Source organism: Dendrobium catenatum, unplaced genomic scaffold (assembly GCF_001605985.2).
Source record: "Dendrobium catenatum unplaced genomic scaffold, ASM160598v2 original_scaffold_27042, whole genome shotgun sequence".
Lineage (NCBI taxonomy): Eukaryota > Viridiplantae > Streptophyta > Magnoliopsida > Asparagales > Orchidaceae > Dendrobium > Dendrobium catenatum.
Genome location: NW_021345501.1, coordinates 557,022 through 572,429, shown reverse-complemented (window position 1 = coordinate 572,429; position 15,408 = coordinate 557,022). Strand labels below are relative to the sequence as shown.

Sequence of the window (15,408 nt, the reverse complement as noted above, 5' to 3'; positions counted from 1 at the left end):
TCACATGACTTATATATGCTTAATCTTTTTGAGCTAACCACATGTCCATTTCAGATTTTTGGATTTTGGTCTTCTTTGCCGGATGAAACAAGAACACCAAATTGCTATGCTTGCATCCATTATCCATATCGCATATGGAGATTGGGGAGCTCTTGTTTGTGATTTGGCCTCGATGGATGTTGTAAGGCCAGGAACTAATCTCCGTCGTGTGACAGCGGTATTCCCACCTGTGTTTCCTAGTTTCAATTTCTCTTTTTCAAATACTAGAAATTCAGTTTTCCTTTTCTAGTTTTCTCATTTAACTATCTTCCCCTAAAGTTTTCATAATTTTTGCTACAATCCTCGCGTGTCTCAACGCCAGTTTGCATGTATGCAATCATTATCTTATGAGGAAACTATTATCTTTTATTATGTTGACCCAATCTGCTCTAACTGTTCGAGTACATGAAAACAGCAGAAACGTTTGAAACTAGTTTGGCTTGCTTAGAAAGTTTGAGACATGTAGAAATTAGAAAATATTAACTTTTTTTTCACTAACTTTATGTTTCCACCAATGAAAGCTTGAACCGAGGTTTCAAGTTCATATCAACATAGATATCTGAACTGGTTTGATAAACTCCGGTTCATTGTTTTTTTGTCAAGCTTCATCCAAACGTTTTTCCACTACGGCATTATGTCAGTTTTATTATCACATTTTGTTATATGATCTGACGTGATATCTCTGAAGAATCTTGCCCATTTTATTGAGCCAGCATTCTTATTTTTGTCGTTTCAACTAAGTTTTGACCAGATCATCTTTTTATGCGTATTGAACTGGTGTATCAGGATTTGGTTGAGGCCTTAGGTGAGGTCGACTACAGAGAAGGAATCCCTGACATCAAATTCAGTTTGGTTAGTTACCATTGTCCATTTTATGTCAAAATTCTCATGGAATTTTCTGATTATATGTTTTCCTCTTTTTATGTTTCTGAAGAAAACTTCCATATCTTTTAGACTTTACATGTGAAGTTAATAAATTGGAGAATTCCATGCATGCCTTATCCGTTGCTACAGTTAATGACCTATTCATGTTGTAAGCATGTTTAAACTAGTTATTTATTTTCATTTGCATAGCTTGTACAAAAAACGGTTGATGTGACTTCTTATTTTTAAGCATTTTAACTGAGTATGTTTTTTCAAATAATGTAATATTTAACAAAATTGATATGAGCGCATCAAGGGAATTTATAAAAAATTGCTAGAGTGCAAAAAATTACAAAAGGAATATTACATAATACGTGAAACCATTGAATGAACCATCTTATAGAACAAATATCTCAGTTGGACTATCTTGCTTGGAGCTTGTTAAAGATAAGAGAATGATTATATATACATAGATTTGGCCCCATCTAGCTAATAGGATTTGAAATATCCAATCCATAAGAACATCCACTCATAGTGCTCTCATTAGAATCCTCTGGATGTAGAATGTCATGGTTAGGATCGCCTTCACTAATTGGAGAGAGAGAGAACTTTTGGGATTGTCAAACTAAATTTCTGTCTCATTTACAAAAGTAGAGACCATTTTAGTAGGGCTAGTAGGGGCGGGCACAACAATCTCATTATCATGAGAAAAGTTTAGAGGTCTCAAATTTTGAGTGCAAATTTGAATTTATGATGGAGCAATAATTATTGTGGGATTATGAGGAGTATGGACATTTAAATGTTCCTCTAGCACGTAAATGTTTGATGTAATTAGATCAGGACGAAGCTTGAAGTACGTAGAAATTTTGCTCAAATATTTTACATAAAGATTATTATGAGGGATTCCTTCAAAGAGTACCTTTTGTGAATAACTATAAGACTCTTGACCAATCCATTCCTCTTTTTCAAATGACAAAATAACATCCATTTCAACCAAAATACGGACTGCAGATGACTAAAAGAACGACCAGTAGCAACATTCAATTGCAAGGGTTTGCTAAGGATTGAGCCAAAGGAGTATAAAGTGGTTTGGTTGAAATAAGTATACTCTCACTATTCAAACAGGCGTGATGGTTGGTTTCACAGATGCTTCAAAATAGGGAGACTACTAAAACATATGTATCGGAAAAACACTAACATGATAGGTGCGTCTAGAGAAGAGCCTGATGTAATATGCATTTGAAGATAACTTTATAATGATGCGACGAGAATCAATTAGCCCAACAAAGTAGTCACCAATCAAGTGTAGATTTGACAAGAATTTGAAATCATGACATTGATGTTTGGACGACCCAATGGAAACTTGCCAATAATTGACAAACAAAGCAGACGAGCTAGAACAACGATCTCCTCTTCAGAAAAAATAAACAATAAACTGTGGTTTGCCTTGAAATGATGAAGTTTGCTTGTCTTTATGAAAGTGAATAGGAATTTGGATGAAAGTAGATTGATGCAATATTGTGCCTGAAAAACCAACCACAACTTTTAAGAAGGACTAAGAATACAGGATGTGCAGGTTGGATAAAATATTAGTGGCAATGAGAATGGCTTGATTGGAGGATCCATTGTCACGGTATGACCATCTAAGGAGGGAGGTAATTGCAATTGAATGGGGATCGAAGATAGGGAGAGCTTATGAGTGTAACGAGTAGCAAAGATCAAAAGTGGGGGAAGAAAGCTCCTCGACGAGATGGGCAGTTGTTAGTGAGGGGAAGGAGCGCAAGGAAAAAAAAACCTTGGCGGCCCGCTCAAAGTCATTTCCCAAGTGATGGTGGGGGCGAGCATAGGGTTTCTAATATAAATCTAATATGAAATATGGAAAATAATATAATAAGTACACAAATACAACAAGCACAATATTTTATCAAAGTAGTTATTCACTTAAAATTTTGACCTGCCCCCATTTTAATCAAGCTAAATCAATTCAAATTGAATTAATTGGCTCAAATTTGTTAATTTGGTTCATTCAATTCAGCCTCCAACAGCTAAATTAAGTCAAATTGAGTCAAATAGGATTCACTTTGGCTCTGCCAGGTCAGTCCATACCCAAAATAAAACTCTATTAAACCCTAGTTGGTTCATTTGGTTCATCCATCACAATATCAAGCTACAAATTAGCCTCTTTAGCATCCCATGAGCCTTCTCAAATCAATTCAAATAAGATCGGACGACTGATTATACGAGGGAAGAGTTGTTGTGCCTGTGGTCCTTTCTCGATCATTTTCCCATGATCGGCTGCTGACGCCAGCAATCGCAAGCCATCAGGTTAGTGGAGATTGATCTCATCTATTCACCCTTAACTATATGAGGGCACAATGGATGTTGGGAATTTTTTTGGGGCTTTGCATGATTGCAGGCTATATAAATTCGAGGGTGAAAAGAATAGCGATGTTTTTATTTTTTGAAGAAGAGAGGAAAGACCGAGACATATAGCTCTCGAGTGCGGGTTGCTTGTGAGTTGAGGAGGTATTCCCTATCCTTAATTTCTCATTCTCTCATCTCAACCAAAACCATAGCTTCTTCTTCATCTACAACACCATTCTATAAAGAGAAAGATTGGTGTTCAATGTGCTAAGGAGTTGTGTTCAACTTTCAAAAAGCTCGACAAGGAACGATAAGGGAGCTCTTGAGCAAAGTTCCTTCTCTGTTAGATGAAACTTCTGTGTTTCATCGTCCATTGAACAATAGCTTCAGTAAGGTATCTTCTTGAACTTAGAAAGCTTAGGTCTATTGGCCATTTGATTGTATGCGTGTGGTCATCCCATTCAATCCTAAGTCTAATTAGATAACCCTTATTGATATTTTTCAATCCAATCCTTGCTATCTCCCTCTTTCACCCATGGAGATTTAGTGATCTCCAATGGATGGTTCTCTTTAAAGGATTGAAGTAAGAAGATGATAGGAATGTTGTTGGATTATTGTATTTGTATCTGATACCCTTTATTGCATGAAATCAACATTCATTCAACTCAAACTCAATACACTAGATTCCATTTAGCCGCTCGATCCTCCAAATCAAACAACTATGCAATTGTTCAACTCAAGTATTAGGTTCTTATTAAAAATTGGGTTATGAAAAAAATTATTCCCTATATATATATAACCTTTATTTCGTAGGATTTTTTTTTTTAAATTTTTAGAGAATATTTTAAATTGTTTTTATTCATTTCAAAAATTCAAAGTCTTATGGGATATTTTATTGACCTTAAATGTCTTTGAAAAATAGTAAGAGAGCAAAGCAAGGGAGAGATGGGTCCGCGAGCTTTGTTGGCATTAGCAAGATTGTGGGCAGTCTGGGCATCACACAATTTCTTCTGATGTGGAGACTAACATGGACAAATCATTGGGCTGTGAGAAGATTGTGTCTACATGTAGGAATGAATGCAAAACATGAGCGATGGGGACGGTTATTGTGAGTACTACTGCTGGGAAGTGCTTGAGTTTGAGCGTACGGTCCTTACGTGAGACTAGGGCTTCGCGGTGATGCAACTTGAAATCCAATCAGGGCAAACAGGGTAAATACTCTTCTCAAAGAGTTTGGGTTTTCTAGTCCAACCTATAATTCTAAACTATAATAATCAAATTGCTATCAATATTGATAGCCATCCTGTCTTTCACAAAAAGACTAAACATATTGAATTTATCAGTCACTTTATGAGGATGCTATTCCTGTTAGAAAAGGTCATACCTTCTCATGTTGCCAATGAAGAGCAATTGGCTGATATCTTTTCCACAAGGCTATAGGACTTCTTCATTTTTTCGATCTTATGCTAAAAGTTGGATCTACTTGCTATATGCACCTCAGCTTGATGGGGTATAAGTGCATGAAAATTTTAAAATAGGAAAATTCTCAATATTTAGTTAGTGATATGCGATTACATAGTTCATACCTTAGATCATTATACTTGTTCATGTATTATAAATGGAGAGAAGATCCTCGAATGAGTAAAACACAAAAGCAAAGAGCTTTTGTATCTCAAATTAACTAAACTATACTAAAACTAAAATTAACTGAACTTCAAATACAAGTTCAATTTTTAGACCCATCTTCATTATTCAAACATTTTTCATTTTCAACTATTTTATATTCAGATATTCGTATCTCAAAAACTCCAAGCTGTCTGTTAATCCTCTTTCCTCTAACTTTCTTTGGCCTTGAATGATAGAATTATGTTACAGCCGTTTGTTTGTTACTCACATTTTGTAGGTTCTTGGCAAAATTTGGTCTATAGCACTTAAGTATCACTTCCGTATGCCACCGTATTATACTCTTGTATTGCGCTCACTGGCTTCATTGGAGGGTAACCACTATATATTATGTATTAATCAGAAATTTTTTGTAGCCTGTTTTCACATTGACATCCATTGAAAATGAACTCACCCATTATAGCTTTTCATTATTTTTACAGGATTGGCAGTAGCGGCTGACAATAACTTCAAAACTTTCCATGCTGCATACCCTTATGTTGTCAAAAAACTTCTTTACGACAATTCAGCCTCTACAAGAAGAATCTTATATTCGGTATTCTAGTTTCTCATCCTTATCTTTGGATAACTCACATTTAACTGTTCAATTGCCATTAAACAAAAAAAAAATCATCTCATTTTTAATTTATAGGCCCTTGTTTCACAAATAAAAATGCCGTAGGAACCTTTTTTTTATCATGTTCATGCAAATGATAATTTTGAAAAGAAAAAGGCCTTTTTTAAATCATTTTTGTGGAAAATTTTCTGCCACGTGTCCCAGTATATGGCGGATGGTTTAGTCGAAGAAGAAATGTAAACTTGCTGGACAACATAAGTATCATGCTAGATGATTTCATGGCCGTCCAAAATATTATTTTCATACGTAGAATGCCTAGATTCTCCAATGCTTGAACAAATGTGCTGGAATTTCTATAATTTAAATGTCATCAGGAGCCATGGAAAAAATGACTTCAATAGTTAATCAGTTCCTCTTGCATGTTGATGCTAATTGTATTTCTCCTCAATTTCTTATTTTAAGATGCTTGGCTGTAGAAGAATATATTGGCTTTATTGTTTGGATGGAAAAATATTTTATTTCAGTTAAGTTGAAAATAATTTTATCAGTCAATTTAATAATATTAGTTTATGTTCAAAGTTATAATTGCATTCTTTGCTAGCCCTTCTATCCATTTCAAGCTAAAAAAATTATGAGAATTTATTGAGGGTCAGTATTTGGTGTACTATGCTTAAATTCAAATCATTGATTTAGTGTGCTTCTGCTTTTCTGGGTATATTAGACCAAGCTTTCTTTTATTTTGCCAAAGTTTTGTGAATGTATTCGTTTGAGGGATACGTTATTGAGCCTGAACCAGGTTGGATTTTAAACAACTATTTTTATTGACAAGGTCATCTTCAACGGGAAAAGGGAACTCCAATGGAAGAATATCTTATTATTTCTGAAAGTAGGATCCCTTCGGTAAGCCTATATGAACTTATGATCTCATCCCAAAAGTTTTGTTTTGATATGCACTTTTTGATATTAGATTTTTCTATGATTTGCCTCTTTGTCGGTTTTGTTTATGGTCTTCTATCATTGTATGTGACCAGCATATTAATATGTTGTATAAGTGAACATTCTAGTATGATTTGTCTAAGAATAGCTTTCTTTTGCTCTTCTTAATGTCACACACATTTTCGCCGGTCTTTCAAGCAATCATGAGGCATCGTAGAAGCGAAAAATTTGGACCAACATAATTCTCACCACACCTTTCTTGATTTATTTCATCATGATCATATGAGTGAAAATAGTTTGATTCTATTGTCAAAATTCAAATCATTAACTATTCTTTGTCACCTCGCATTTAAAGAGCTTTGAGGGATACAGTAAAGGCTGCAAGAAAAGAAATAGAAAATGTGGGCTACGTGTAGAGGCTTATACAATGCTATACACTAGTCTAGGACACGTGACGCCCTTTGATAGGCCCTTGGGAAGGCGTAATTAATGACCTGACGTGTGGTCTGTGGTTGGGGGAGAAAGGGTAGATATGTAGCCGGAGGGTTGTCTTGTGATGTCGACAAATAATCTACGAGGCTTGGCGTGGTTCTGTTGATGAAGGCGAGCTGTAGTGTGAGCGGAGATAGTGAGTTCCCGAGCTTGGGATGAGTTGTAGCTGAATGAGTGTGAGATTGCTGAGGTTGGCGCCTTCTTGTAGGTGAGTTTGGAGGGTTTCAATGGTAAGAGCTTGATTGAAGTGAGTGATGATCTACTTTTCTGGTCGAAAGACCTGTTTGCACAACATAGGGCGAGTTCTTTGTGCAGATGTGGGCAAGTGGCGCCCTCTTCTTGGATGGATTCATCTAGTAGATATTGGTGAGTTCATTAAGGCATCTGCACCTGGGAATGAATATCCTTGCTACGATTCAATCGCTACTTGTGAAAATACCTTTGAAGACAACCAAGGGTATACACATATAGCAAACATGGGAGATGGAAACTTCTGGAACGGATTACAAAAATCTTCCTGAATTGAAAACCCGTACCAAAGGCTAAAACAAAACAGTTTCATTTGAGTTTTGTTTGGTTTAGATTTTGAAACTTTATAAACTGGTTTGTCTGAGTTTTATTTACGCATGTTGTTCAAGAAAACTTAATAGAACCAAAGCTAAACCTAACTTGGTTGTACATAGTGTAATTTACCTATTTGATTTAAAGCACATGATTGATTTTAACTTCTCACCTGCAGAACCCCTTTTCGGTTTTGGCTTAATTTGTGCCAAACCAAACTAAACCTAAAACTGGTTGCTTAATGGTTTGACCAAACGTGCAGCAGGTTTTGCATTTAAAACAAAAACGTATCCACTATTGGTTTGGTATTGGTCAGTTTAATTTTTTCTGGTTTAGGTTTGGTTGCAATTGTGTTTGGCTTGGATCCGAGTAGAAAGGTGCATATATATACCCTACCTAGATCCCATGGCTGTTGCTATTCAAACCTATTTGAGTTAAATTTAGGATTCTAGTGATAGGGAGCACTTCAATGACCTTAGCATGCTTTTCTTTGAACTATGAATTCTGTCATCTAGTTCAAGATTCCAGAAGAATTGTAATGTAAATGAACTTCAAAGAGTTTCAAACTTCACTTAGGTTGGCTTGCCCAACTTTTAAGTCTATTTTTAGCCCATCTAAGAATGGATTTCTGTTCTTACAACATATAATTGCATTATCCAATTTCAATGGGCTTGGTGAATAACCTATCTTGTTTTATTCCTATTTTTTACTACTGGGCCATGTGTTTAATTTTTAAGCAAATGCAGAGGAGGACCAATGGGGATTAGCATGAGCGCAAGTAATGAGCCCGCAAGTCAAACAAGTGAGCATGATGTTTCCGAGCTATTGAACATAATCTTAAGGCTTCTACCATCAAAGGATGGTGCTGTCCTAAGAAGATTGGTGGTGACAGCGGTATGTCCATTGGCCTTTACTAGATTTGTTTTATGAAAGATTGCAACTTCTAAATCATGTTATATCCTAATTGCTTGTCCGTTTAAATGAATGTCATGTTATTTTTTTTTTCTTTCCTCAATTGTCGAATTTTCTAATTTCTTGCATTGAAAGATTATTATTATTTTTTCGTATGCATGCTTTTTAAATGTTCTTGAATTTTGTGATTCAATATCTAAGCTGTATTTCTAGCATGAGCAATCTCAAAACATCTTAAAAGACTTGAAGTATGAAATATGGTGGTTTGAAATAAAATTATATTGCTTTAAATAGCTTCTCATTTTAGCTGACTTAAAACCTTGAAAGTTGTCATCATCATAATTGGCCTTATCCCAACCATTTAGGATGCAAGCCTTACTACACGTCCTTCGCCAATTATTCCTCCGGATTCCTAAGCAGGTGTAAATTCCATTTTGGAAGCCTTTTGTGCAACTTTAGCCATGCTATTGTATTCGCTAATTTTATCTACCTGGCCACAATGGTGCATCTTTTTTTACTTGTTGTACATGCACCAAATCACCCAAGTTAATTTGTAGTTATCATCTTTGACTGTTTTTTCACCCTCACTTTAATATAATCATTCCTCATTATCTTTTATTTGATTTAATTAGTTGAATTAAGTTTTAAGATATCGGCTCTCAAGTCTTGCAATATACATGTATGTTCTCTTATCACATAGGATTCATAGTGCACTTATCTAGTTTAATTACCAACTTTTATCTAAATTGTATTGATGCTAATATGAAAGTCTCCTTTATGATTTGGTTGTGTTCTCTATTATTTTGGACAATCTATTAGGTCTTTTGTATTATTTTAATTTGGCTTATTGAATTTCATTCAACATATAGGGAGTTCACTATCATTACTCCAATATTGTTATTTTTATTTCTCCACCAATTACTGCTGCATTTTTCATCTTTAAGTGCTCCTACTGCTCTTCACCACATACTAGTATTGTTCATAAACACTACCTTTATATTTTATTCTTGTTGTTTTCCCCTATTTGTTCCCGTTATTTATGTCTCTATTTATTATAATGTTCCAAGAGAAGTGCTATGGAGAGTTATACATAAAAAAGAGGTTAATAATATTTATATTCAAGTCATTCAGGATTTGTATGCAGGAGTTGTTACTTGTGTTCAAACATAAGGTGGTTTGACCAAGTATTTTCCTATTTCAATTAGATTACATCAAGGATCAGCCTTAAGCCCATATCTTTTTGCTTTAGTCATGGATGTTCTCACTAGACATTTGCAAGAGGTGGTACCCTGGTGTATGCTTTTTGTTTATGATATTCTTCTTGTTGATAAGATTAGAGAGGGAGTTGAAGGTAAACTTGAATTATGTAGGTCAAGCTTAGAGTCTAAATGTTTTCGTTTGAGTATATCTAAAACTTAATATATGTAGTGTAATTTTAGTAATAATAGATTTAGTGGGGAGATTGTGACTTTGGGTGATTAAGTCATTAGTAAGAGTACATGTTTTAGATATATTGGATCTATTGTTCAGAGTGATGGTGAAATAGATGGGGATATTATTAGTAGAATTCAAGTTGGATGGTTGAAGTGGATGAATGCATCAAGCTTGTTGTGTGATAGAAAAGTCCCTCTCAAACTTAAGGGAAAATTGTATAAGATGGTAGTGAGACCTGCAACGCTTTATGGTGCAGAATGTTGGCCATTAAAAGAGAAGCATGATATTAAGTGTTGTAGAGATGAGGATGCTCATGTGGATGAGTGTCTTTACTCTTAGAGACATGATACGATATGAGCATATACGTGAAAATGTTGGAGTAGCTCTAGTGGAAGATAAGATTAGAGAGAGTCGCCCTAGATTATTTGGTCACATAAAACGGCGGCCTTCCGATGACCTAGTTAGGAAAGTAGATGCATTAGATTTGACTTATGTTTAGTCACTAATTTTGCATGTGTGGTGGACATTCTTTCAAGCGAGATACTCTTCGATTATTCTTTCTTAAGCATGAAAAATTTTATTAATTGCTGAAATTGTATTTTTTTCCATTATTTTTTTTTTGTGGAATTTCATATTTTAGGTGATGTTAAATTATCTTCTAAAATGAACAAAGCATATTTATTTTCTTTACTTTACAAGCAACTTTTTTTAGTTTGATGACTTAAGGCTTATAAATTTTTAGTTTGATTTAATTTTACATCTCATACTAGGTTATGTTTTTAACCCTAAACCCTGGTCGTCATCTATCATGTATGCCCTCATTTATTTTGATTTTTTTTAAAAGATCCAATGCGCATAAAATGTTGTATGTCTAAATTTCACTTATTCTAAAGTAATATTTATTGAATATTGTTTATAAATGCTAAAATGCCTCATTTCACCTCGTCGCATGCTTGTGGCATTGGACGCACTTACACCTCTACTTTATGGGTGCCACTTCTATTGGTTAGCGTTAAGCAATATAAAACTATTGCCTTTCTCTTTTTCTCACTCATCAGTCATTGCTATCCTTTGAGGTTGGCTTTCATATTTCATTATTGTAAATCTGTCCCTCTCTTGTCCTGTCATTTATCAGGCTACAGTTGGTTGCGTTTCCTCTCCTCGCTCCAAACTCATTTTCAGTTCTACCTCTTTGACAGGTCCTAAGGTTTCATTGGCTCCCCTTCTATAGTCATCTTGACTCAGAGACTCATCGTTTTGCTTGCACTTTATTTCCCTTCGCAAATTTGACGGGTGGTTTGTCAAGTTCGGGGTCACATACATCTCCTTTAGCTAATTTTTTTTTTATTTTTTTTCAAGACTTATATCCACTTTACATAAGCAAGCTCCTACTTATCAAGAAAAGCATGCACTCTTCTTTATATATATATATATATATATATATGATATCACTGAGCTTGCTTGAGTACTTCCTTTTTCTATTATTGGCAAGTTCTTCTTGGGTCGCCCCAACCTTGATGTTATTCTAAATTCATGTCAGATTTAAATGTCACTTGGGCCTATTGATCATTATCATATCATTATTAGACTTTCATTAGAAGCAGATTGCATTCAACTTTTCTCTCTACGCACCTATTATGTTAGTGGTTATTCGTTTCCAATGTTAAAATTGCTTTTTCCTATTTTGATGCTTCCAAGGAGCTGCCCATCATCCCTGTTTGATTGCTTTTGCTAGGCCATATTTACATTATTTTCACCAATCAAGTTTATAATATTTTTGAGCTATGAAACGATGTGCCAATCCACACATCCTTTCCAAGCAAAGAAGTTAAACGCGCATTTCCACTTGAACCCTGGTAGCTGATACCCCAAAAGATGAGAATTAACAACATCCGCTTGCATAGATTTAGCCAAGGTTATGTCGAAAGCTATGTTGCACCGATACAGATACAGTGACACGGATACGACACGATACGGATATGGGACACGTCAATTCTTAAAAATACAGTATACGGGTATGGTGCGGACAAGACATTATAATTTATAAATCATACGTAAAAATTAAGAAAAGCAATCAAAGCATAATATTTGAAATTACAACAACAACAACAACATCAAGCCTTTATCCCACTATGTGGGGTCGGATAATATTTGAAATTACAAAAAATAAAATAAAAGTAACATCATTTGTAGCCTTGTCGCTTATAATATCAAAATAAAAGTAAGCATTAAGGCTTCGTTTGGGACGGCTTTCTTACTGCTTCTTAAAGCAGATTTCTAGTACAATTTTTTTAATTTTTTAACTAGAAAGCATATTTAAGAAGCAATAAAAAAGCCGTCCCAAACATATCCTAAATATCTAGTACAACAACAAAAGCATAAACATAAATTGTCTAGCACATGAAGTTTCAACTACTCAACAGAAGGAATGATATGATTAGCTTCTTCAGTGGTTTGTCTTTGAACTTCTATATCATCTTCAATAAATATCATAGCTTATGATTCAGGCTCATCAAGTGAAAGAGTAGCAATTTCTAATATTCTCATATCATCAAGAGACTCAAATCCATCTTGGAAATGAGAGAACCTTGCTTGCAGCCGCAGCATGAAATACAATGAGTATTTTTTTTCGATTTTTTTCAATGGATACGCGTGTCCTTTTGAAATTAAATAGTATTTTAATTGGATACATGTCGGTGCCGTATCAGATACAACACACTTTCATAAATAGGTGTAACGGTGCAACATAGGTCGAAAGATTTAAGTCTTTTCAAATCTAACAAAATCAAACGTCAAGCACAAGAGGTGCACTCAAATGTTCAAATTCTTCCTTCTCCCACAATTGTTTTTTTTTTTTCTTTATCAGTTCCGGTTTGCCGCCCCTGCTAGCCCTACAGATATCTTCCGGTTTGCACCTCCTAAAATTTGGCGAACCAAATTAATATCTTATGCTGTTTTCAGGACCCAGTTTCCCTCTGTAGTGCTATGATTTCAAAAGAAGCCATCTTATTCCGTCAACACATCAGCAATGTTCTTGCTGATGTAATTTACGCTTGGATGAGCAAAACCATCATGAGGGATAACAAACCCTGGAGCCCCTACAAGGCTCAGACCATTGAACTGGAAGAACAAACCAAAACTACTACCCTTTCTCAGCTTTATACTATAATGAGAGACCGCAGGGTCAAAGTCATATTTTACAGGATGGTAAGGGAAGTAAGAAGACATCCTGTGTTGCTGCTCAGATCATGCTGGAGCTGTTTCACCATCGCTGTGATGGCTTTGCTGATTTCAGTGCCTCGCTTTATTGCGCACTGCACTGAATCATTCTTCAACTCTCTTGCTTTTGTGCCTCGCCGAATTGCAGTCGGCTTGCAGCAAACCTTCTAGACTTGCTTTTCGGTAAACTTTGGGACTCTGTGTATTTATGTATAGATGTAAGTGTGATTTATGTTGAGGATATTGATTTTGTCAAGGTTTTTATTTTTTGAACTTATGTGATGTAATGCGCATCCTTATACATCTATCTTTTTTGCACAAGTGAAACACACCAAGGGTGTGTGGTGGGAGAAATTATTAGGCGCGGATTGAGGATATGGCTTTATGTTCGAACTTTTAATTAAATGAAGATATGTAGCATTTTTTTAGCGTGATCTGATGACCCGACTTGGCCTTGGACACAAACTATGTATAAGTTATACACAGTGTGTATAAGAGGAATTTTTATTTGGTCCGGTCAACTGACGTAGCTCTACGTTCGGACGGCAGTAAAATAGTGTTGCATATTCTCACTATTTACCGTGTGGCCCGACAACCCCTACCCAGAACGGAGACGGGATTGCTATGTTCGCGTGTTGCTAGGTATTGCTCGGTATTTGTTCGATATTTGCTCGGTATTGGTCGATTTTGCTCGGCAATAACGAGAAATATTATTATGTGAAGACTAATATCGAGAAATACCGAGAAATACCGAGTAATACCGAGGTATTCGGTATTGGTCTTCACAGAGCGATATTTTTCATTGTTGCCAAACAATACCGAGCAATACCTAGAGCAATATGCGAACATAACAATCCCGGGTCAAGTTGTCGGGCCGCGCGGTATTGAGTAAGACCACGTGGTGACATATTATTGGCGTTCGAACATAGAGTTACGTCAGGTCATCTGACCTAATATTTGTTCATATAAGAGAGTCAGGTCGGCGGGTCATGTTAAGTTATGCGTCTTTATTTAATTAAGTTTGGGAGTAGAGCTACGTCTTGACTCCACATGTAGGAATTTCTGTTGTGATAGGTGGCCTTTGGTGATCCCATATCTCTCTCTCTCTCTCTCTTTCTAACTAACGCACACACATTTTCTTTCCTATCTCCATTCCTCTTCGTGAAAATAAATAGAGAATGGAAGAAAAAATATTTTCTTATAAAATACTATTTATATTATTATGTTTTAAGACATTGTATAAGGGTAATCAAGTAAATCATTTTTATTATAATAGAGATTTATGTTAACTTATATTAATTTCATAGAAAATTAATAAATTGTTGAATTAATAAACAAAGTGATGGTTTGTAGAAGCTAGTTAAATTAAGGCTTCGTTTGGGACGGTTTTTTTATTGCTTTCTAAAACGGAGTTTTAGTACAAATTTTTTTTTGTACTAAAATTCCGTTTTAGAAAGCAATAAAAAAGCCGTCTCAAACAAAGCCTAAGTTTGTTTAAGATAGCTTTCTTATGGTTATATGAAGCAGTTTTTTAATGTAAAAAAATTTTAAATTTGAAATTTTAATAATATAAAGTTGCTTCTTAAAGCAGTAAAAAAGTTATCTCGAATGAAATATTAGTTGATAAAGATTTTGAAAGTTTATTTTGAACCAAAATGCTCTCTCTTACCACTTTTTCGAATATTTCATCAAATATAATCATTTATGATTATAGGTTTTTTAAATGGTGTCATATATGCTCTTTTATTAGGTACATAAAAGTATCTATATATTGAAAGTAAAATAAAATTATATTGAGCTATTATATGATTAAAAACTTAGGAAATTAATTTATATATAAGCAACATAATACAATCATATGAGCAACAAGATCCAATCAATTGGGTACCTTATTGTCTAATATGATGGGTGTCTATATATATATAACTATTTTATTCTCTCTTTAATTAAATAATTTTTAAATTTAAAATAATAATTGATAAAAAGTACACATACCAACTTTATAATCCAATGTTAGATAATTTACATATTAAGTATTAACAGTTAGTTTCTATTTATTTATCTATCTAACACTAATTCTTCTTATTTATATAAATAACAATATAATATTCAACATAACATCAAATTTACCCTTAAATCCAAATCTCCGATAAACAAATTACATATTATCAGTGCCATTTCTTCGTAGAAATGTTAATGCTTCCCATCGAAATCATAGTTTTATATGCAATGGAGATGACTTTCTCTACTTCTCACTCAATTGCCACTTTGATTCCAATTTGAATTTTAGTGAATAAATAAGAATTATGTATTATGTATGTAGATCTCTCTACAATTTTTTAAAATAA

The 15,408-nt window shown here is 34.5% G+C and overlaps 1 protein-coding gene across 2 annotated transcripts in view; it reads left to right on the top strand.

Annotated features, from left to right (window-relative positions):
* LOC110112830 (protein ACTIVITY OF BC1 COMPLEX KINASE 3, chloroplastic) overlaps window positions 1-13,381 on the top strand; it is a 40,125-nt gene extending 26,744 nt beyond the window's left edge. For both annotated transcript variants that reach the window (XM_020845170.2, XM_020845171.2), the window contains exons 6-12: window positions 55-217; window positions 826-891; window positions 5,171-5,264; window positions 5,373-5,485; window positions 6,336-6,406; window positions 8,242-8,389; window positions 12,803-13,381. In XM_020845170.2, the coding sequence (XP_020700829.1) occupies window positions 55-217; window positions 826-891; window positions 5,171-5,264; window positions 5,373-5,485; window positions 6,336-6,406; window positions 8,242-8,389; window positions 12,803-13,231 (1,084 nt within the window). In that variant the 3' untranslated portion in view covers window positions 13,232-13,381. The remainder of the gene's footprint in view (window positions 1-54; window positions 218-825; window positions 892-5,170; window positions 5,265-5,372; window positions 5,486-6,335; window positions 6,407-8,241; window positions 8,390-12,802) is intronic.
* Window positions 13,382-15,408: the final 2,027 nt, after the last annotated feature.